The sequence below is a fragment of the Nilaparvata lugens genome, chromosome 1 (genome assembly GCF_014356525.2).
Source record: "Nilaparvata lugens isolate BPH chromosome 1, ASM1435652v1, whole genome shotgun sequence".
In the NCBI taxonomy this organism is placed as follows: Eukaryota; Metazoa; Arthropoda; class Insecta; order Hemiptera; family Delphacidae; genus Nilaparvata; species Nilaparvata lugens.
Genome location: NC_052504.1, coordinates 72,778,496 through 72,803,182, shown reverse-complemented (window position 1 = coordinate 72,803,182; position 24,687 = coordinate 72,778,496). Strand labels below are relative to the sequence as shown.

General features: G+C 33.3%; 1 protein-coding gene across 3 annotated transcripts in view; it reads left to right on the top strand.

Annotated features, from left to right (window-relative positions):
• Positions 1–24,687, top strand: part of LOC111048384 (cGMP-dependent protein kinase, isozyme 2 forms cD4/T1/T3A/T3B) — a 205,891-nt gene that overhangs the window by 15,840 nt on the left and 165,364 nt on the right. For all 3 annotated transcript variants that reach the window (XM_039442433.1, XM_039442430.1, XM_039442426.1), the window contains one exon: positions 3,373–3,688. In XM_039442433.1, coding sequence (XP_039298367.1) covers positions 3,375–3,688 — 314 coding nt within the window. In that variant the 5' untranslated portion in view covers positions 3,373–3,374. The remainder of the gene's footprint in view (positions 1–3,372; positions 3,689–24,687) is intronic.

The following is a 24,687-nucleotide window of genomic DNA, read 5'->3' as shown; positions in this document are numbered from 1 at the left end:
ATATTTCATGAGTTTGTTCACTGTACGGTATTCATTGCTATTACTGTATTTTCTTTCTGTCAGTTGTCCTTTTTCCTCTTTCCTCTTTGACAAACCCTTCCGTTTGGTCTCAGATTCTCTTCTTCCATCCTTCACATTGTCCACAGTATTCTCTTTCAGAATTTCAAGTAGGCTACTTATTTCATATTTTTTGTTTTTGTTCTTCAAAAGTGGGTGGCGCCTAGGTTCTTGAAATGCAGAGACTATCAAAGTAGCAAGTCTTGTATTTGTGAATTTGCGAATTTATAGATAAAATTATAGTTGTTGAATGATTTTTTGTGATAGATCTTCTGAACTTGTTTCTGGATCTGATGATAATTTGTGAATTTATGTTTATGGATAGCAGTGTGGATGCATTGTAGAATTTATACATGAAACCAGATAATCAGAAACTGTTCTCTTTTTTCCACCATTGTATAATTCCCAGATGGGGATTAAATATTTACCATTTCGTGATAACTTAAAGTAGTCTATAATGTATATTGTACGGGTATATTTAAAAAACTACTTTCACTAGAATTATTATCATGCTATGAAGATTAGATTGTACCTAATTTCAGTGGTTAACCTTTTTCATAGAAAGGGTTAGAATTTATCAGCATCCATCGTAAATCCTAAATAAGAAAACCTATTCCATCAAGGCTCAGTTAGACAAGCTAATATTAAACTAATATATTTGGAAGTGAACTTCCAAAGTAGAACTAGACAAGCTATTATTAAACTAATATATTTGGAAGTGAACTATTAATCACAGCCAATTTTTCAAAGCTGAATGACCTTCTTGCTATGTCTACTTTTGAATGGGACTGGATAAACTGAAGCCGTTTGTAACATAAATATGTGGCCCAAGTTTTGGCGACGTAATGTTGGCTATAGTGTGCGGTCACCTGCTATTCCTTGAGTCCGAAATGGGTCAATCCAACTGGAAGCACGTGCTCAGAAAATTTCAATACTGTCGCTCCTATTTTAGGTAGAAGGACACTGGTCTGTGAAATAGCTTAGATCCTTTGATGAAAGTTTTATTTGTATGAGCTGATGAATTATGATGAGTATTATTAGAAGGCTCATGAATTATGGTTTTTATTGCATGTATAAGTGTGAATAAAAACAATTACGGTTAGGCAGAGAAGAATGGAAGATGTTAAATAACTGTTAAACTTTCTACAATTAAATTCTTTTGATTTGTAAACTTTCTACAATGCTTCACTTCCATAAGTCCGTAAGTAGGTATGACTGTAAAATTTGAGGAAGTTGTTCTTTATGGCTCTACCTTAAAGTGATCGAGTAATTGCTCCACATACCAGGTTGAATTTTGGTACCTTTTTCTGCACATCTTGGTCATAGTCATATATGTGATGTCGCAATCTAAATATTAAGAATTTTATATCTGTTCCGAAATAAATAAATTATGAATGAAAATCTAATTTGTTGAATAGCTGCTATTTTCATCTGAAGACTACTGATAACCGAATGAGATGTTGTTCACCCTCGTCGGAAGCGTTTGACGTGTATATACAAAAGTCTACATTAACAAAATTCGTAGACTTGATGGTTTGGGTAAAACTCGAGATGGCACAATTAACTCGAATGGCTCCATGCATCTGAAGCATTCTCAGATGTGACAGGTGTACCTCTCAGAACATTTACATAAGTGAATTGATAAAAAAGGCTGCAATTAAACATAATTCATGTTTCAATTCATAACGTAACGTTAATAATCTAAAGATTTCTATTTATTAAACCCACCCCTTTCAAATATTTTCTCAATTCAATGTCTTCTTCATTCAATTGATTTTCAATTTCCTCTATTCCATCCTTAATATTTCTCCTTATTGATTTTTTTCTTGCTCCATTGTTCTAGCAATTTTCCGTTCTAATTAAGTTTTCTTTGCTCTCCCAAGTATTTTCTTTTTTCCATCTACATCTAAACTCACTTTCCAACTTTTGATTCATAGTTCTCCTCATATTGCACACTTCATTCCATGTTGCATTGTTTCCTATTCATGGTTGTTCACATAGTTGCTCTATATAGTTTCTATATTCTTCAGGTTCCAAAGCGGGGTTATTTGTCATGTTAGCTTAATATACTTTCAGTTCCTAGTGGGGGATCCACTTTGATAAAATACTCAATTACTAGAATAAATTTTCCCTAGGAAGAAAAATTACAGTGAAGCCCCTGTTGCAGGGATTGAAATATGACTTCAAATAGTACTAACTATTGCAAAAAATATTTCTCCTCAACCTGATACGTATGTAAAGTCATACTTAATGCTCTAGAACTTTCTATCTAATAATAATAAACTTCAGGGAGGAAACGTAATCCCATTCAGATAATATTGTTGTCATCTTCATTAACGTATTCCTCTAGGATAGCAGTTGCATTGAAATTTTGGAATACTAGGTTGGGGATTAGAGTCTAATTACAGATTTGTTTGTTCATTTTAGTTTCAACTGTCATTTATCAAATTAGCAGTGATAATGCTATTTTGTCCTTGCTTGCTAGGTACATTTTGATTAATTCGAATTCAGTTGATTGAGAACTTGTTGACTGGTATTGGTAATCATGAGGATCAAGACAATCTCTTGCCTACTCTAGGATCTTAGGCATAGCCTATCGCTTACTTTTTGCATAGAGAAACTCTAGGATATTTCGTTCATTTCTGCTTTTTGTCTCACTTGTCTAGATGTCAAAACTCTTTGATGGCTCTTCCACTGATTCTTTCTTCCATGGTTATTGAGTTTAGAAATATGGTTAAAGGTTATGAGCTAGCTTTATGAAGCTATCGAACAATATGAAAATAATAATATATGGTTATTCAGTAATATATGGTTATAGATGTAGGCTTAGGAAGAATGTGGTGTGCATCATGAGCCCAAAGTAGGCTACTTCTTCTCCCTCATGTGGTAAACTTTTCCCTCAGTGTGTTAGAGAGAGAGAGTTTCACTTTTTTCTCTAGAAGCACAAATAAATAGTTTGCATCCCTCTAACATGAATGATTGACAACCTCTACTACAATTTTTCTGTTTAGAAATGGTGACTTATTTTGATTTGATGTGTTATATTATAGTATGTGGCTATATTATGATTTGCGTCTGCAGCTTAGGAGGCAGAGTTGCACTTTTGTCCCTAGAAGGACAAATTAATATATTGCAATTTACTAACATGAATTGTTGAATTCTACAACAATATTAATGTTTGTGTTTAGATATGAAGATGGATGATGAGCTCGGGATGGAGAGTTGCACTTTTTCCCTCAAAAATTAATGATTTGCATTATCTGGAATGAATTATTATCGATTTTTACAACAACAAATATTGTTGTTTGTGTTTAGAAATGGCGACGATGAGCTCGGGCGAAGTGCAGACGGCGCTGCGCGAACGCGACGCCCGCATCGCCGAACTGGAGGCGCAGCTACGCGCTAAGGAGGAGCAGATCGTGAGTCTGCGCTCGCACCTCGACATGTTCCAGTCCGTGTTTCCCTACCATCAGCACAACAACAATCACCTGAATGGCGGCCATGTTGGCGAGGGCGCGGCTGGGCGACCTCGCAAGCAGCGCGCACAGGGAATATCCGCCGAACCGCAGACCCTATCCACCATACAGGAACTGAGTCAGCACAAATTCCCCACCTACCCCAAGAATGACAGGTATTTATCTCTCAATAATCACTATACTATGAAGATAGGATGAACAGTCGTATCCTAACTTTGTTTTTGAAGAAATAAAGAAACAATCTGTTATGTTGTTTATGATGAACACTATTATAATAACTTTGTTGTAGTTTTCACACTGTGTTACTTTGTAACTATTTAAAAACACTTTCTTTTTTGGCAAATTTAGGAATGCATTTCACTCCTGAGGAGGAGCTTCATCAGCCTCTGAAAAAGTAAGTTTTTTTAATATTTACAAAGTAGCACAGTATTAAAACTACATCAAAGTTATAAGCAATCTGTATCAGTTTTCTCTGCTTTGACTCAATAGTCTCTATTCTTTGATTCGATACAATGCAATACTATGGAGATTAATGACTATTCTATGACTTTATACAATACTATGATTAGATCACAATTTATTTCTAGTACTATAGCTTTGACTATTGTGAATATTTTTCAGAATATTATGTTATTCAAATTTCAATTGTCACATAGTATGTGGCTGAGTGATTTGCGTCTGTAGCATTTTGTCAATTTTCTTAATGATTTTAAATCTTCATTTTTTCTTATAATTTCATGCTAAGGAACAATCAGTAAAAATATTTCATAGAACGGGAGTCCAATAGTGTACAATAATTCATTGATTAACAATCAGTGAAGATATTTCAAAGGACAGGAGTACAATAGCCTAGTAAGACTACAATAGACAACTCACATTATTTTCTTATTTACATCTCATTTGTGAATGCTCTTATGATTTCTATTTTATTTAGCGTTGATGTTTCACATAGTAGGTAGCTAAGTGATTTGCTTTTGCAGCATTGTGTTAATTTTCTTTATAATTTCAAATTGTCATTTTTTTCATATAAATTTATATTGATCAACAATCATAACATCATTGTTCAATGAATTCATTGTAAGAATTAGTATATTATTATGTTATGTAAAAAATCAGTACAAACATTTTAGAGGACGGGAGTACAGTAGTGACTATAATAGTCAACTCAAAATTGTTTTTTTTTTTTTTAATTATCTTCAAATGACAATGGTCAAGCTTCCCCTTGCCCGCTAGCCCAGTTACCTATTTTATAGTTTTCCAACACGATCTCTACTTGGAGAATAATCACTTTATGAGTTGATTAATACATTTATGAACGTAGGCCCTATACATAATAATGAACGTTTGCATATTGAATAAGCGAGATTTTACCATTGAATTTCTTACTCTCCCTATAATGATTTGTTTCCCAGTGTGCTCGGCACCAACTTGTCATCGTTTAAGCAGTCATAAATTCTATTTAGGCAAGATTTTGGCTCAAACAGTGTCATTAATTAGTCGACCAGAAGTGTTTGGCGTTGCGGCCTGATTGGTTTATGATGGGTGATGGGCTGGCCAACCTGATTGGTGGGTCATGGGTCTGCGTCACAATCTGTTTTGTCTGCTTTTCTCTAGTTGAGGATGATGTCTGCTTGTGCATACATGCGCTCCGATTTTATAGCTTTTAAATTGTCAGTCAAGGATTCAATTCAGTCGCCAATTACTACCATTGAGCCTGTAGAATTGACTTTGAGCATGTCTCGCTCCCGGTTCTTTATGAACAGTTCAATGACGAATCTTGCTATTTATCAAAGCTTAATTTTTGTGAGAAATTTGGGGGGGGGGTGGAATCAAAGGGCTTCCAAGCATAATAATATATTCCTAACTAGAAATAGAAAATGAAAATTCAAGAACCCTTTTTAAAACTGTTAAATTACGACATTTTTCGGCCATGATGCCTTTATCAAGTAATTGAAAAAAATATATAAAAGGACATTAAATAAATACTATTCCAAGCTTCTTATTTCTGATTATTTTTTTTATTTATTATCAAGTAATTGAGAAAATAAATAAAAGGACATTAAATAAATAGTATTTTTTTTATTGCAAGCTGATAATTTTATTTATTTTTCCAATTACTTGATAATGACATCATGGCCGAAACATGTCGTAAGTAAACAATTTTAAAAAAGGATACTTGGATTTTTATTGCTATTCATGAGTAGCCCTAGCGAAAATAGACAATAATATATTCCTATTTTGAAAATATTTGTCATATTTACTATAAAGGGACATTGAATATAGTAAGGGAATGCATAATGCACCATCATACTTATGTAATTGTTATTCGAATGTCCATTCTTATTATTAATGCTTTTTACAAATCGAAAGATATTCTCAAGCAGAGAAAATATGATAGAGATCTTCATAGCAGAGTATGGTATTTGGACATTGATGGGAGAGCAATATTTTCATGGATTTTAATGATGAGAAACCCGGATATAAACAAACGTTTTTAGCTAGGACACTCCTGTGTTATCGGATCGGCACGTTAAGCTGTCGGTCCCGACTCAAATTATATATTATTCATACGAGACTAAAATTAGATATTCAGGCGAGGTGGAACTTCCGTCAGGGAATCCCCACCAATAAAAACTATACAATTATTACAGTATTATAGAACTGAGGGGAAGCCAATGAGAAAAAGGTATTCCCTAGAAAGAACAAAGAGACATTTTTCAACCAAATTACTTATATTTAACCTGAATGATTTTGTTTCGTCAAATATTTTCGTCGCACTAGTTATATTTCATAATATTGATTGTTGAACAATACTATTCACTCTATTCTCTCATGTACTTACGGATACTTCAATTGAAGCTCGTTTTGCTTTTGATCTCAATTCAATTGTACAAAAATAACATATACTTTGTAAAACTAAAACCTTTATACTTCAACCTTTTCAATACATTGAAGTATTTCATAACAGATTCGGCTTCTTAACGTTGAATGTGAAAGTTTAGAGGTGATTAATGAGCCACATTACATAACATGTCCCTAGTTAACAAAACTGTGTTTTCACCTTCATTAGTTCACTCGTATCTCATCAATAATAGTGCACTTGTCATCAGTCTTCGATCCTTGAGTTCCTTATATTTGTTATCATTGACATGACCTGTTGAATTCATTAATCAATTCCCAATTATTCATCCCCAATCATTCTAGTATCTAGTAATTTGTAATTCTTTCTGTACATCTTAACGGTTTGAAAATACAAATACTGTATTTAAGCATAGCTGGCATCATCAAAATTATACTAATGCTTTTTTATTTCGTATCAATATTATTCCTTGTTCTATGGATTCAAACATAATTCAATGAATTGAAATTTTGCTCTCCTTCAATTGAATTCATATTAAAGTTGATAATAATGATTAAATGCTTATTAAAGTTCATAATGAATAAATTCTAAGCATTTAGTAGGGCAGTGATAACTATCCGGAGCAGGTAGTTAACTGCCGCAGATTTTTGAAATATAACGCTGTGCCAAAATGCACAAAATTGAAAATAATAGAGTTGGAATGAGTATATTTGCCATATTCGCTGCAAAAAGCTACACTTTAAAAAAAAAGACTATCTTTGCCTGCCTCAGCAATTTTCTGCAAAATTGCTGCAACAGTTAACTGCCTCCCTTCCCATAAATATCTACAGTATTTATTATTTTTCTATTTAGATTAGGGTTTGCAGAATTATTTACTCATGGAAACTAAAAAGGGTTCAGTTTCAATATTCCTTAGTTTGGTTTTTATAATTATTGGAGTTTTTCTCTTCAGCGATGAACTCTGTTCTGGATTATATGAGTTCTCATTCACTTGATTTCCTTGACTCCCACAATCGCTTGACTCTTGAGTATCGAGCTCTCGACATGATAGCATTTAAAGCTTGAATCGGGAGAACAGTAGTAGCTCTTGCGTAGATTGACACTTATCAAGAAGACGTGTGATGTGTGTAGGCCAGCCAAAGTCATGATCAATGAGAAGTGCGCGCGTTCAGGACAACATAGGGCTTATCCATTGTTGCATGTGTGTGTGTGTGTGTGAGTGTGTACGCGTGCGCCCGTGTGCATGTATCATCGGCTCCGACTACTTGTATACCAAATACTTGTATACTATTATATACTACTTGTATACAATGGCTGACCTGCCTGCATCCATTCCGGGTTATGAATATCTAAAAATACCGGCAAATTGATATGACCTTGAGTGCTGAGGCATGGATCGTCCAACGCAGATCTCAACTATCAATAGGAAGCTCTCCAGCAACGGTACATTTTATTGTTTGTAGAACTGCTTTTTGATACGATGTTTCTAATTTTCGAAAATGAATACCCTCTCCTACGATTCTAATTTGCCACTTTTTTGGATTGCCACAGAAACAGAATGCAATTTCAAATGAAATCTTCTCCAATCATTAGCACCTGAAACTGAATCCAAAACTCAATAATGAACTCTGAACTGTCCAAACACAAATATCCAGTCCAGTTTCTCCACTTGTATAAAGATTAGTCTCTTCTCTCTTATAAGAACCTGGTTCTCTGAATTATCATCAATTCATTAGGTGATAATCTCAACGATGACCCTTTTCATATCACCTGGGTTCTCGGTTGCAAGAGTTCTTTTCAATATTTAAACATTTTATACTATTGATAAATCAACTTCTGTCTTCAGGGTGGTGTTGAATTTATTACTGTTCGTATAACATTGCACTTTCCATGCTAAATATATACCTATTTTTATTATATCAATTCTAAGTAGTTGCAATTACTCATTATCGTATTTTTTTAAGTTTTACTTCATTGTATGTTTTCTAAAATATAGCTGATTCAAAATAATACATTCATCACACCTGTCACCTTGTAGTCTGTAAACTCTAATCCACATATGTGGCACGTAAGTCACAACTCACAAACTAAACCAATCCACAACTCACATCTCTGATCTCATCTCAACTGATCCGAATGTATTTCAACGATTGCTCTAGTTGTGTGTCTTCCTGTTCGCCTGCTAATCTAATCCCACGCATGGGTCCAATTTGCGTGTCAAAGAGACTGCCGGCGACTGTAATGAGTGGGATCTATTGCTCATTTATTTGCGAATGCTGTTGAGTTGGCAGTGGCCGTATCCCATCTTGTAGTATTGCTGCGCTCTGCCTGTGTTGTGGTATCTGGTCGCTGAACTCCGTGCGGCCGACAAACAGGTGTAGCACAACTTTGCCAAAATTCGCCAGCAAATCGAGTTCAATTTAGAAATTTGAAGTTTGCTGCCAAGTTGACATCGATATAGAATTCAATTGGGATACCCAACAATACTGGGTACTGGATTACAGTTAGAGTAGGATGTTGGTTGAGTTTAAATTATCTTTAAATTTTTGATATAATTCCAATTTCGATCATAAATTTGATAGATAGCCTACTTTGCACTACACGTGCTATACGTTATACATGTAGTGCAGGTCAAGTCTCTATAGTGGGGTGCTACATGATAGTTTTAGAAGAATAGTCTGAGAATGTAACTTACTTTTGGTCATATTGTAAATGTTTTTTAAATACGCATGGTATACCTGCTTTTCCTGGCGCCTGATAATCCTGTTGTAAGTGTGAACTCTTCTACTCTTCAAGAGCCGAACTCCTCTAAACTCCATTTATAAGTTTGAAAATCTTCCCGGTGGTTCGGAAACTACCTAAAGCTATAGGTGAACTCAATTTTTTTTATCAATCTTGAAAAATAATGTAATACATTTACACACACATACAAATTTAATACAGAGATTAACAAAAAGAATACATGCAAACAACAACAACAACAATATACATTAAAACAAAATAAAAAGAAAGTGGTGCAAAAAAAAAGATGGAAGATTGATAATTCGTCACGCTTAGCATGGATTATCACTGAATTATTATTTTATATGAATTCGTCTTCATTTTGAGATACTCAACTTCTAGGCGAATAATCACACAACAATTAGAGAGAGAAACAAGAGAGACATTACTTCCTAATTAATATATGTGTGAGGATGCATTAACATCATATCGTAGCAATTGTCTGAATAATATTCCAATTGAAATTTTATGGATTCTTCACTCCTTTTTACCTACAAAAGATAATTTAAAAAAAATCTGTTTCTAAGATGTTTCATTATTTAATCAATTACTTTGATCTTGTTCTATTACATCTCTTCTTGGATGGATGCTAATCAATTGATTGATGTTAGATAATTTTTGCCAATCAAACGTACATATTCCGGAATTTTTTCAGTTTTTTATCTTCAAAGAAATCGAAGAAATGTTCTTTTCCCCTGTTGTTCTCGTCAATTAATAACACCATACTTCCTTTTAAAGTTAAAAAGCTAATTAGAGGCCGGCTTCGCTATTTAGAAAAAAAATCTTACACCATTTCCATAAAAGATTATTTTCTGGCCTGTAACTTTTAAAACTGAATATTACTGGACTGAATAGCCCCAGACTTGGATGGCGTAATAATGTTTAAGAAAGTTAAAATCGTCATGGAGAATCATTCTAATAACAGAACTGGTAGATCGGTTAATAGGACATGGTCATAACCAACTGGAAAAACAAGACTATAAATGATTGAATAAAGTCATTTATTGGCAATATCAAATTACACTTCCATGATAAATGTCGAAGAGACAGATACAAAAGTATCTTTTGATCAATATATGTGTTTTTTACTAGTAATTTGTGTAAAGAGATTATAAGTAATGTAAAAAGGACATAAATATTGGATTATTATGACATATATTATAATAAAGGAAACAGACAGCAAGAATTATTATTATTATTATCATACAGGAATAGGAAAAGCAATTCATAGTATTCCTAAATTTATGGAATGTCTAGTTATATCAACTTATCAAATAAAATAGTTTATTTTCCTTCATATAATGCATACATGTATGTCTATAATTATATAAATACTATTGACAATTTTAAGAAAATAAGTTAAAAGTAAGTATTATTATTAAATACGGAAAGTCCCTGAAAAGGTTAAAAACCTGAGCGCAGGGGCCGAGTGTTACTAAAACAAAATTATTTCTAAAATAAATAAAATGGGTGAATTCCTATTTACATCTCAATTTGAAGAAATTTACTTATTGACCGAGCGAAGTGAGGTCTAAGATTCAAGTTGACGGTTTGGCATTTCTCTTAATGTTTAAATGTTTATATGTTGCGCATTTACGGCGAAACGCGGTAATAGATTTTGAAATATTTGCAGGTATGTTCCTTTTTAAATTGCGCGTCGACGTATATACAAGGTTTTTGGAAATTTTGCATTTCAAGGATAATATAAAAGGAAAAAGGAGCCTCTTTCATACGCCAATATTAGAGTAAAAATCAGACTATCGAATTATTCATCATAAATCAGCTGTCGAGTGGATTAAAAAACGCATGCAATTCAATATCTCAATGTAACTTGGTAAAAAATCAGCAGCTGTGTAGACTATAAATTGCATGCCTCATTGAATGCAATTTTCACGCACTACATCTTGTCTGGGCGCCTAGATGTCTTCTGGGTTTCTTCTGGGTTTCAAATCTTGTGTAAGCTTGACCTGATCAAATAAATAGTTGGTGTATCAGTGTGGATGTAAATATGGTTTGGGAGGTCGTTCAGTTATAAATGTTATTTATTCTATTGATAACATTTTTGTTCATTATTTGTTATTATATTCTTTAATTTTTTTTATAAGTTTTGGAATTTTGAATTCTCAATTTGTATTATTTCTACTTTTTTCATAAGTCTTGAAATCTTTGTATTTTTCATTTTTGAATTAGGTGGTATTTTTGTTCTTTGTATTATTTATTATTGCATAAGTTCGTATTATTTTTATCATTATTTTCTTTTTTCATTTGTATCTGTACAATTTTATTGTTAAGGAGAAATATTTGGGGAAACCCGTTGTCTCCCTTGTGAATAAATAAATAAAGAAATCAACTATTAATTGCGTGCAATAACGCATGCAATTAATAACTAAAATAACATAGCGTCTCCCGAACTTTCTCTGCTTTGAACTCGGGCTGTCCTGTTGCCAGTATGTCTTAAAGGAGATTAGCTTTTGACGTTAGCATTTTTGATACACCAACCCCAACAGCCATTAGCCGTTTTCACACCGATATCTCGCCGACACGACATACGGACAGCATTTACTCTGATAAACAGTATAAGAGGATGCTGCGGTTTATATCTGCGCGAGGTCTACTGTCACAGAACTACTAGTACTTGAGTATTGGCAATAATATTATTGTTAGGAGGAAGAATTTGTAACTTTTTAAATATACGTATCTATATAACATCATGGTCAACAATCGATATAAGCTTCTTCATGTAGTGTTTATTGTATTCCTATAAGATACACAGTAATATTACTTGTATTTGATCATTCGAGTTCATAGTAACTCTCTAATTCATATGTTTAGTATCAATTCCTGACAAATTAATCAACTTTGAAATAATAGAATGTATTTTGTATTCCAATTTATCTGGTAATAAAAATAACTATTATATTGATTTCAGTACTCAAAACTACTGTTTACAAAATCCATATCAGAACTAAGTTAAAAAAAAATACTTTGGAAAATCGAAGGTACATCTATTGAAGAATTTATTAGTCCAATCCTAGAGTAGGCACTATTTTCAATTTACTTAGTTTTCTCAATGGAGTAGGCCTACACTGTCCACTCATCAGTAGAATATTGGTATATTCAATCAAACAAATTATGTGATTGTGAAATTGTATAATTTAACGTATAATAATGTATTATTAATACTGTAGTAATAATAAACTTAGTTCGGTAATGAACTAAAATTTAAAGAACCGGCTTTTTCCTTTGCATTATTGTGACGCAGCATTTGTTATACTTCCTGAATATAATAATCAACAATATAATACAGAATATTGAATAATATACTTTCAAAACAATAACATTTTTAATAAAATTTCATTGCATCCTATCATCATTTCAGTTTCAACAAGTTCCTAAATCTGGAGAAATCCCTCTTGTTACGTAATTTAGAAATAATTCCCAAATTCAAACACATTAATAAATTGAATTTTTCGATAGTTAGTGTCAAGTGTTTCTACTTTCAAGTTGTGGTTGACCTTGGAAGTTGGAAGTGCCTCACCTTGCTATTGGGATTTGGGAGACATTTCTGGGGTCATAGAGTTCGTCTTCACTTCTAGTATAATCTGTGATACCACGTGGCTTGTCGTTACATAACACAGTTCTTGATTAATGTTATTTCTCTCTTAGAAGGACAGTAAATGTATGTAACTGGTCATGAATGTATTCGATTCAGACTAAATTTTTATTCCTTCAAAAATAATACAAATCCAAGAGATTGTATGATTAAGTTGGAAACGGGTAATGTTGGAATTAGGTTGGTTAATTGACGAATTTAGGTTTCCTTAGCAATTTGAATTTGTTATGCTATAAAATTGATAATGAAATTATCAATCATAATATATTATTTATAATATATATATATTTATAATATATTATTTATTTATCAATCATATTATTTTTCTATTATTTTAATCATCATTTTATATATTTTTTATTATAAATAAATTTATTATTTATTTATTTAGTCTTGTACTTTTAATACACTTATGTGAGAAGGCACAACATGCTTATGCCCAAAACTGTCCCTTCTCAAATTTATACTACAGTCCAAATCAATAATATAATAATAGTTTATTATTAATAATAGGATGTATTTTACATGAGCCTGTATCAATTTTACTACTGATTCTCATACTACTGCACTGTATTATACATTTGAATCAGGCCTAATTGTAAGGAAAAGATTAATTGATTGGGAAAAATATTCATCTACAATGAATATCTTTAAGATGCACCAGACAGAACTCCAATAATGTATACTAATGTTACAAATGAAGCCCTGCATTCTTTTAACAATATTCACTCGTCTGTTGATTCGACCTAAATTGGTATTGAAACTAAACTTGTGAATGCCAGATGAAAAATCGAAACAAAGGTTGAAAAACATCTAAATTCAATTTGGATACAGGATTACAAAGTCACCTTCAGCTTGTCAATGGAAATTTTGCGATCAATTATTGAAGAAAGTAATTGGCAAATTGAATGAAAACTTTCCGTGAATCTTTTGCTGTCAGAAAGTGCTAGCTGCGTATTATCGTGTATGAGCTCTTCAAAGTAATAGATAAGAGAAGTGGGTTTGAACTTGAGTATCAGTACTCTATTATGCATGCCAACAAGTTGAAACCTGAATGATAGTTTGTGAGTGCTTCGTTTGATACTAGAAGGGTACATTTATAAAAAATTATGTCAAGTCATAAAGGATGAATATTTATTTAGAATTTTCCTATGAACTGCTTATATAATTTCCTATTGATATGCTTATATGTATTGCGAATGAAAAGAAAGTTTTTCGAATTGCTTAGATAGAGAATATTATTGCAGAAAATTAAAACACAAATTACTGAGTCCATTTATCCTTTTGAAGATGCAAAGGAAGTCGAGTTCCAATTTTGAAGACAGGGAAACCTTTTTTATTCCGTCTCAATTCTAATTTGGGAACTTTGAGACAATTACTAAAGTTCATGGTCAGTAGAAATAGGTCAAGTTCGTCTAGCTCTTCCACACTATTTAGCAGTTCTGCCTTTTTTATTATCCTCTTTGTTCTCTACTCTAATGTTGCTTTTTCAAATTATTAACATTATCATTGATAAATTTTTACTATTGATACGTGCGACTTGAGAAGATGAAAATACAGCTACTAAAAATCTGCTTATTCCTCTTTTAGAATGTATGAAGCTGAAATTCGCATACAACTGTGACAGTGAAAAGTGAAAATATAATTCCTATGAGTTTTAATGGGATTATTCATACTCGCTGAATGGGAATAGTCCAATAAGAACTTATGGGGTTCATATTTCACTGTCACTGTTGTGTGCTAATCTATCATCTACATAAATGTACATCTTCCTTGTGGACGAAGTTGGATGGCACAGAAAGATGCAATACAGAAATTAAATCGAGCCCATGAACGGTCTAGAGAATAAAGTTGCAACTAGAGAATATAAAAGTATTCACTCTGGTTAGCTCCATCCAACTAAACTACGTCAGGTCGGCATTTTTTCTATAAAATTCTCATCGTGTTGCTTTCGAGTGAAACTTCTGCATAGGAACGATGATATTATCAGTACATTTATTTTGGCACTCTCCTAAGTGCTTAGTACTAAGTTAGGAAGAAGTTTCATTAGAAATCAAGTTGTGCAAAACCAGTTTCACTTTGAGCGGTCTGTTCACAGAAATGATTATAAGCTGAATATTCTGCTGAACAACTTCAAGTTTGAATTGGATTGGGCGATTCCGCCAAATTTTATCTACATTTCCCAGTATTCTTTCCCTCTCATTCAAGTCGTGTGCAGACACTGGAATTGTCAATGAAAATAGAAAGTGTCTCACCTATTAGTACTTCTCTTCAGTGTCTCTCAAGTATCTCAGGAACTCACGACCAGAGAGAATAGAAAAATAATATTTAGTTCATTTTCTCTCCAAAGAGGATTGGAAAAAGATCCTCTTCTAATCCTATCTGCTGCAACTCAGAATGACAGTGCTCATGTAACTGAATTGTATTGCACATCCACTATCCGTCGCTACTACCAATTGAACTTTTCCATGTTTTTATGAGTGGGGTCTTTGGAAAGGTGTGGTGAGGTGGTTCAGAACCTATTATGTGATTGACATGAAATGTAGACTGACAATTGAGAATTTAAATAGAACATTATTTATCAATGTTTTCTTGGTCCTTGCAGTCTTTACACAAGTCAAAATAATTTTCCTTCTGACTCAGTTTACCCAAACTCATGACTCACATTATTTATTTCAATTCGTTTCTATCTTTGTAATCCATGCCTATTCACTATTGAATCATTCTATCCTTGAAGACCATCTTCATTCACTATTCATATTTATATCAGACAACATTGACTTTTTCCATTGATCAACAAGATAAATGGATCGCGTTTACTCGAATAGGATTGATTTAACTTCTTCTAGTTTCAATTCGAATATTTGAATTTGAATTGTTTCAAAATTTATTTCACTCCAAATATTAGTATGTGTTTTTTCCTATATTGTGTTTATTCTTATTTCGTGATTAGTCCTTTCTTGTGAAATCATTTAGATGTTAGATTCTAGTAACATAGTATGGTAGTTCTGAGTTTTTCCATCATCTACTTGAACTCTATGTTTGTGAGGAATGATCAATTTTTTATAGGTTTCCTAATTAATAAATCTAGTGTATTTTCTCTGCTTTATCAGAAAATGAAAATATTCATCTCAAATTTCGATGTTTTTCATTGGCCTCGTAACATTATAATTTGCAATGTTTTTACCAATTATGTCTATATATTATTTCTTGTTGAGAGGTAAACTCCACTCCACTGTGAATACTGTACAACACAGTTGAAATATTCTAATGACCTGCGGTGCATTGTGGCACGCATGCGCATGAGCTGTAAATTTTGAAATTACTGTAATCGGCGTTGTTGCCAAATTGCCCCCGGGGGCAGGCTTGCTGGTTAGCAAACTATTTTAGCATGAACACCTGTATATGCTGCTTGCATCTCTATCAACTTCACTATATCATCCTTCTTATCTCTTACTCACCTCAACTATTTTATTTCACGGGTTTTCTAATTGTCCATTCTTCTGTTCCATCGCTATTTTCTTGGGTGTCTTCTATTTCCTGTTCCCTCTATTTTCGCCCTCTTCTTTCTGCCCCACCTTCTTCTTGCTGTTTTATTCTCATTTTCATATTCTTCATAAAAAGTCCTTAGTCTCTCTCTCTTCTTCTTGTATCTCTCATTATCTTTTCAGAGTTTTTGCCTTTGGTTGCATATTGCTCATTGTCCATTCTTCTCCTCGGTTTTCAATCTATCTTTCATTTGCTATGTCATCGGCTACTCTTCTTTTATGTTCATCTTCCTGACTTCTATCAAATTTAATCACCCAGATTCGCTCTACTCTCTCACTCTTATCTTATTCATGTCCCTCTATTATTTTTCTTCCTTTGTCTCTCCTATTATTTTTGTTCCAACTCCTCTACCTTCTTACATACTGTTACAGACTGAGAGAGTCCAAAACACATCTATGATCTTCACTCATGAAAACTAAACTCACTCACTCATGAATTTCAAGTTGAAAAAGATAAATAATTTGTGTAAAATTAAACATCCTTTTTGAGTTAAATGATGATGATGATAATGATGAGATGGCGTCCTTATTATGAACTCACACTTGCATCAAATTCATGCGCGCAATTCGTAAAATTTAATGGCTATCGGTTTCTCTTGGTCGATTTCTCTTGGCATGGCCGGCCAGGCCGCTGGCCATGTGGCTGCCACACACTCAAACGCCCAATGAATATTGATGATAGCTGCGGACACTAACTTTCCTAAGTGGTGTTACCGAGTTATTACTGCCGTCGATTTATTACAACAGACATGTCATGCTTTTCGGCAATGAAAAGTTCTCAACAGGAATAGAAACAAAAAATGGTGAAATCAGTATTGTGACGACGATACGCACAAGGCATAATAGCAATACAGCAATCAGAAAAAAAATATCGTGAGATCAGTATGGTTAGGATACGCAACCACACACCAAATTCGATCCTAAAATAAAGATCTTGGAATTCTCTTATTTTTTTATTGGATATCCCATCACTGAACGTTCCAAAAAATCAAATTTTGCAAGAATAATTTATCACAGAAGTAAGTGAAACTGTTTTCTTAAACTTTATTCTTATATGGCTAATGAAGCCAAACATGGAGGTATTTAAAATGAATGAATGAGTAACTCTTGTCTATAACCACAAGAACAAAGTGAAACTCACATTATAATCTAAAAACCATAAACTTAACTCAAACTGCATCCCTTCGGATCTCTCTCTATCTTCAACGATATTGGAACTATTCTCTAGTGTAGTCTGCACTGAGCACTGAGCAGTGAGCACATCTGTGACTGGCATACGGCTTTTCTTTCTCGTTATTCGTAGATGTCTAGTTTTCTCCTTGTTCATTCATTTCGACTTCACTTCTTGTATTTGATAATTAGTGTACTTTCAATAAATTGTAAATTCAATATACAGTAATCCAATGTAAGCAGTGTATGGATTGGATTCGATAATGCTATTATATAGGTACCCGAAAAGTAACAATATTTTTTCTAACTCATTGCATGTATCTCATTGCATCTAACTCATTGTCGTTTTCTTAAGCCCCTATTCATATTATCAATGAGGAAATGATACTACTTTGTATTTTTTCTATAACTTTATACATTTTATAGGTTACAAAGAATTGACAACATTATGTTGTTAGAGGTTATTTCATCATTATGTAGTTGAAAAAGCATTACCAAATGTTGAGCACTTGTGTGATATTAGTGAATGTACTGGGTAACTTGGGATAAGTAGGTTGATCCAGGTTATTATTGATTCGAATTTCGTATCCCATTCCTATTTTTAACTGCAAATGAACGACTTATAGATGGAATTACATTAGCAATAACAATCCACTCATTTTAATGGACTCTGTTATCGATATCCATAAATTTTAGCAAAAGGTGTTAATGGCAGCACTTTCATTCGGCAGTATGGTGTGGTTGAAGAATCGCATAAAACTCCATTATAAACGCCTTCGACACACTTCATTTCCATACAAAGGTGGTGTGTCATAAAATCTGTTTTTGATGCAATAAACTTTTATTTCGGCTCTTGAAAGTTCTTATTCAGCTTTCGTTCGAAACTTATCATTTCACCACTTTCTGTCACCTCTAACACGATAGCTCTTTGTTACCAAGGGTAGGTTCAAGAATCAAGAGCTTATAAGATCTTGTCGAAATTTATTTTACTCTGGTAATGGGAAGAGGTTGTTCTTAAATAATACTTGATCAGTCCATGCTGAATATTGTAAAATCTCCCGTTTATTCTCCAAATTAAAAATAGAAATTAAAAATACAATATGATGTTGTGAATCATAAACAGAGAATTTTATGCGGAGAATCCAACAAACTCAGAGAATTTGATGCAGCATCTCTGGAAGTGTATAAAAAATTGTGAATTTTTGGTTAAATGAAATAGGTAGGGATGTAACCGAGAATATAATTAGTTCGGTTTATAGGTTATAGCTAATTTATTCTAGAAGATGTAACAAGAAGGCTACAAACTTGTGGAAGCTATTAAGCACCGGTGAAACTCTATTGTTGATCTCAAGAACATAACTTTCTCATACAAATTTCATCTGAATCATTATAGTTCAGACCCTAACTCACAGTCAATAGCCTATGTAAGGGTATTTCTCATTAATATCATAATATTAAAAAAAAAATTTTACTATACACATTTTGAAGTAGAGACTACATTTTGTGCTCTTATTGAATTATTGAACAATATCACAAAGTCTCTGATATCTGATATTACTGCTAATTGTTTGAATAAGTAATTTTTTAATTGGAAATCCAACTTTTCAATATGCTTCTATCATTCAATCTTGGTAAATTGTAACAATCGGCGTTAAAAATGTGAAATTTTGTCATGTACAAGGTGGCACAAAATAACAGAAATTTTAAAAAGTCATTAGTCCATCATTGGTTGATTTGCGTTGACATCGCGATCATTGCACAGCAGACAATGGAGGCAGTGTGAGTGTAGGCCTGTGGAGAAGATGGAGAAAAACGTTGCCGATCCTCTGTCTTGTCAATGCCTTCTATAGGCGTGAGCTCTGATACAGGTTTATTGATGTAAATATTAACTGTACTTTCTCGTTCAAAATAATCAATTATATTTTATCTAGCAAGAAACTATTTTTTTCAATAATTTCATAATTAATTTTCATAGTTAAGATGAAATATTTTTTAATAAATTATTAATTCTACATTGTTAAAAGACGATCTGGCAACAGAGCAAAGCGAGAAAGAGATAGTGATATCCGCTTTGTTGAATGATACACAAGGATAGCAATACCATTGCTAATTGAACACTGCCATTATAACGTGGACCTCACCGTCATCGTACAATTTGGTAAAGTTTTCCCTAAATAACCAGATTCGTCCGAATGCTATTTTTTTTTTTTTTTGAACCTCAATTTAATGGAGAAATGCAAACGAAAACTGCCCAATTTGTGATGGATGAACAAACTGTTGTTTCATTTGGAAAAAATCTCGCAGGCTCTACAAATTACAGTATTGAGGAATTGAATAACTGAAATCTGTTTCCATTCAAAGTAGATGACATTTTGATTCATTGATAATACGAAACTGATAAATACCATTGCTGTACAGTGTGAAAATTGCACATGGTGGATTGACAAGTTTCTGTTTCAGTTTCAGTCAATATGAAAAATGATAAACTCCATTGCTGTACTGGATGAAGATCTCATAAGGTGGACTGGCAAATTGAAAAGTAGGGAAATCTACAATATTGCCACAACAGTGCCACAGTTTGAAAATTTATTTCAGATTGCAACTTTCTTAGTCATTCTTCTAATCACAATTTTCATGAAAACTGCACTACAAGATTTCTAGAGTGAGATTGTGGAATGGTAAAATTGTAACAGGGATGTAGCCTAATCACAGTGAACATTAGTTCGTAATTCACCAGAGAAGATGTAAATGGATTGCAATAAAGTTGCTTGAGCTGTGGTTGTTGGGCCAGTCTTCACATTTCTTTATAGATACAGGCAACCGGTTTACTACAATAGAAGTCACCTATGTATTGTACTCAGTTACTTACTTTTTGCAAAAACTTCGATAGAATGGGAGAGTCTGATAGTGAGGAAAGAGGATGATATTGAATGAAGAAGAGGAAAAAAGGAATTATGATGAAGTTGGAGGAGGAAAAACTAGACGTTGTAACGAAGGACAAGGGAGTGGAAAATAGAATTTTAAACACCGCAGAAAATTGAGCCGATTAATAAGCAAGAAGGTGTGGCTGAAAGGCAAGAAAATAATAATAGCCTATACTTGCTCAGTATTTCATTATTTTAACGCCCACTTCACTTCACTATACTGTACCATACTCACTAGCAACAATATAAACTACTGTTGTCTTCCGAGTTGAATAACATGCAGTTCAAGATTTTTTCAACTTGTGAATATTATCAATACTAGATCAACAATCAACAGAAGAGGAAATCAAGAGGTTCAACATAACCGCAGAAGGTTGTCAGTTTCTGGTGAAGGAAAGTTGTAAATAGGATATACATAAGACTACTTCATCAAATTTGAAGTACTGCACTTTATCTTCTATGAAATACAATATTCATTGTATGTATTAGTCATTTGTAAGAAAGCAAAAATAATATCACGAAATATCCGAGAATAACTCGGACATATCCAACACATCTAGTATGATACAGTAAAATAGTAGAGAATTAATAATAATAATGTGTTTATTGTCTTGTTATTTATATTATATTATTTGTTTGATGTCTTAATTCTTTATATTATTCAATATTCATTTATTCATTTACATTAACCAATGCACATATCAAATACATGCTTAGAAAAGAACCAACAGGCCTAGCCCAAAACTGTTCCCTTTCCGAATGTTTATTGTAGTAAGCCAATTTCTAAAAGGTAGGTTATGTTGCTTCACTTTGAATCAAATTCCGAGTCCAGAAATATACAAACCAAAATTTAGAATTTAATTAGATTGAAAACCAAAAAGAATAAAAATATTGCACCAAACTAAACTGTAAAGTTTTCAAAACTTGAAAACATTGAACTATTTAGAAATTTAGAAACCAAAAAACAAAACTAAACTCACTCCAAAAATGACAGCTAGTATGTGGTTTGAGTATATATTGTCAAACTTCTTACTTTTTCAATTCTATCGCCTATCCTATTTTATATCCTATATCGATGTATATCCTAAAAGCTACGAGAACAACAATTATTATAAGAAATCTTAATGAATCCTACATTTATTGCAGTCTGTTGTATTTGTGTAATATTTGACTGGGCTAACAATGAAATGCATGATATATGTGTAAGCAAAGAAATTCTCAGCTATTATGCTCTAGTTAAAGAAACTCGTAGTGGTTTAAAATAGAGTCTAGTCTAGAGTATTCCAGTTGCTTTTCATTTGACCCTTGACGCTACTTACGTGAGATAGCTACTGCTACCCCATTGTTTGAACCCTATTTTATTTTATTTAACTCGTGCTCTCTTAATAGCAAGCACATTCAATGTAAATGCAAGTATTGGTTAAATTCAGCACCTACTTGTGGCACTCTGGAATTCAAATTGTAACATTCGATCCAAATAACTGGGCAGCAGCCAGGTATACATGTTTCTCACTCTCTTCACACTGCCACGTTATATGATTCGCATTGTACAGTAGGCTTCATTCGACTATATATCCTACGCAGTGCGTTATTACAAGAATGAACTTTGACTTGTATTCGGTGAGCTTATCTCGGATAATTGGAATCTAGATTCCAGCACTTGACACATGAATGGCTCAACAAATACCTTGGGAATTTCGTCCTTAGGTATAAGTACCATTTCGTGGGCTGAATTTATCAAATTGGCTCGCTCCAAGAACATAATCTACAGTTTTCATGACCCGTACCCGTCCTATGGTGTACAGGGCTTGGATTGCTCCATTCAACTCGCGAAAATAACTTACACAGTTGATGGCTGTTAATGTACCTGGTTGAAGCCTATTAGGGTCTGCTTACTATTTTCTTTGGGTGTGGCTGTTATCAGTATTCAAACTTGGTTAACTTAATTTGCTTCGCAATGTGACATTTCTAACGTTTATATATACGTTCTATATTCTAACTGTTCCAAAATGGGATAATTTAATACTATTTTCACTTTTTCATGATTTCCTGAACTTGAGTTGATTCAAGATCGAATATTGATTGCTATCTCATTATTAGGAAAAACATTTCTAGTGTTTTTTTTGCAGAACTTATTTTCTCATTTCAAATTGTGTACTATCAATTGTTGAGAAAAGAAGGAACGAAAATCAAGAACAAGAAATCTTACCTCCGATTGGCTAGTTCCTTATCTATTGGAATTAAAACCCCAAGGCTCTGATTGGATTGCTTCCCACCACTGCAGTTGAAAACCTGAAGTCTTTTTTAGCTTTGGTGAGCAGGTTATTGGCTGGAATTTCTTAATTTTTATACCTTACACGTATTCTCAAAGAGAAAGCAAGGTACCTCAATATATACATATAAACTGGTGGGCTCCTGTAAGTCACGCGTATTCTGTGGTTTTTTTTATTTTTATTTATTTTTTTGAGTGGAGAATGATAATTGAATATATAAGAGGAAGGAATAATGAAACTGTGAAAATAGAACGAAAAATATACAATCGTAGTTACTGAATCAGTTGACAGACCTTGACTTTGTCATAAAAACTGTGATGTGTGGAGGCAGAATTTATTTTTAGCCTGTAGACTCGGTCTACTTCCTTTTCTTATCTATTTTTAAAACACAGTTCTTTGTTTTCATATCCATACCGCAAAGCCACTGTTATCAGTAAATATTTAGAAATTGGGTTGATCATATCAGTTGAAAGCTTTACATTATGGAAGCTCACTCTGCTCATGAAATCTAGCTCTCAATAAAATCTCAATCTACGTTTAGAAGAGCATACATTTAAATTCGCACCCCTTTGTTTGTTGAGTGTATGTTTCGAGTCTGATTTTCATATTTTCTGGTGCATTTTTTGGCTCAATAAATACATTCCCAATTCGAATTATATCTCTCAACATATTATCTCTCTGGGACATTTTTTATCTTGATCGACGTTATGGTATATAAACTAAATTACATCAGCATACTAATTGAAGTATCTAGGTTATGAAGAGGACATGTAAATGTGCATAGATAGATGAGCAACTAAGAATAGATTCAGCTCTGGGTTATTTTCAAGGATGTTCAGTATAACAAAATAGAAAATGATTAATTGATGTAGCTTGTGTATTGGAACACCATACTACGTCTAGTTTAGATGTTCCAGTAGATTTTCATACTGTAGATTCGTTAACTCGAGTACAGTTTTTTCACTGATGTGAGTGAAATCTTCAATAATTATTTTTTCATCTACAGCTAACGTATCATGAATATCTTCATTGTGGTTTTATGACAAAAATTAGTTTTTTTTTGCTGAGGGTGATGCCCACATGAGCTCTAGGTTGGTGCGTGGGTAATGAGGCGAATGATAATGAGAGATGAATGAACCTACAGTTTTAAGTGAGTTCTGAACCACCGGGAAGCTACAATTCTTGAATCATATTCAGAGGAGTTTTCTCTAGCGGTCACCCATCCAAAGGGAGTAGCAGGTGCATGATTCTCAATTAATCTATTATTACTTCTAATAGGTGTAAGGAATGAAAATAAGGAGTGTAAAAAGAGTTGTAGGATGAACTCGGCGCAAAGAGGCGAATAAGATGAGTGTTGAGGAGTTGGAGGCCGGATGGATAATCTGGAGATGACTGGAGGCAACTGTGGAACAGCTGTAATCTGGCAGTGCAAGTTCCCAGAATAGAACAGGATCAAAACAATGAGTTGCTTGATGTAGTCGTAGTCAAGGAGCTCTACTACTTTTTCTTTCCTTCAATCACCTAACCACTTCTGTGTCTAAACGTACCTAGGGTGTCAGAATTTTGCTTGTGCTTTCTCTTCTTCATAGTTTCTTCTTCTTCTTCTTCTTCATCATCCATCCTTAGAAGCACCACTTCAAGTCTCTGTAGTTCTTCTTCCTGACTATAATAGCAATCAGATCGCCCACGGTTAGCAGGATAGGCTAGACTAGACATGACAATCAAAACATTGGTTTTGTCCTCATTACCATAATTCATTTCTTAGTGTTGTGTGCCCTATCAATGGTACATGTCGACCAGTCAATTGTCTCAGTGAAAGAGCAGGTCTCGTTAATGACCTGAAATCTATTTTTAGATTTTTCAGTTAGTATACATGCAACCGATTGAATTGATCAATTCATCTTCATGCAATTTGATCGATATGTGGACAATAAAATTGTAGCGTAGTTGTATTCTGTCAAATATGATAATACGAGTAGTACCAC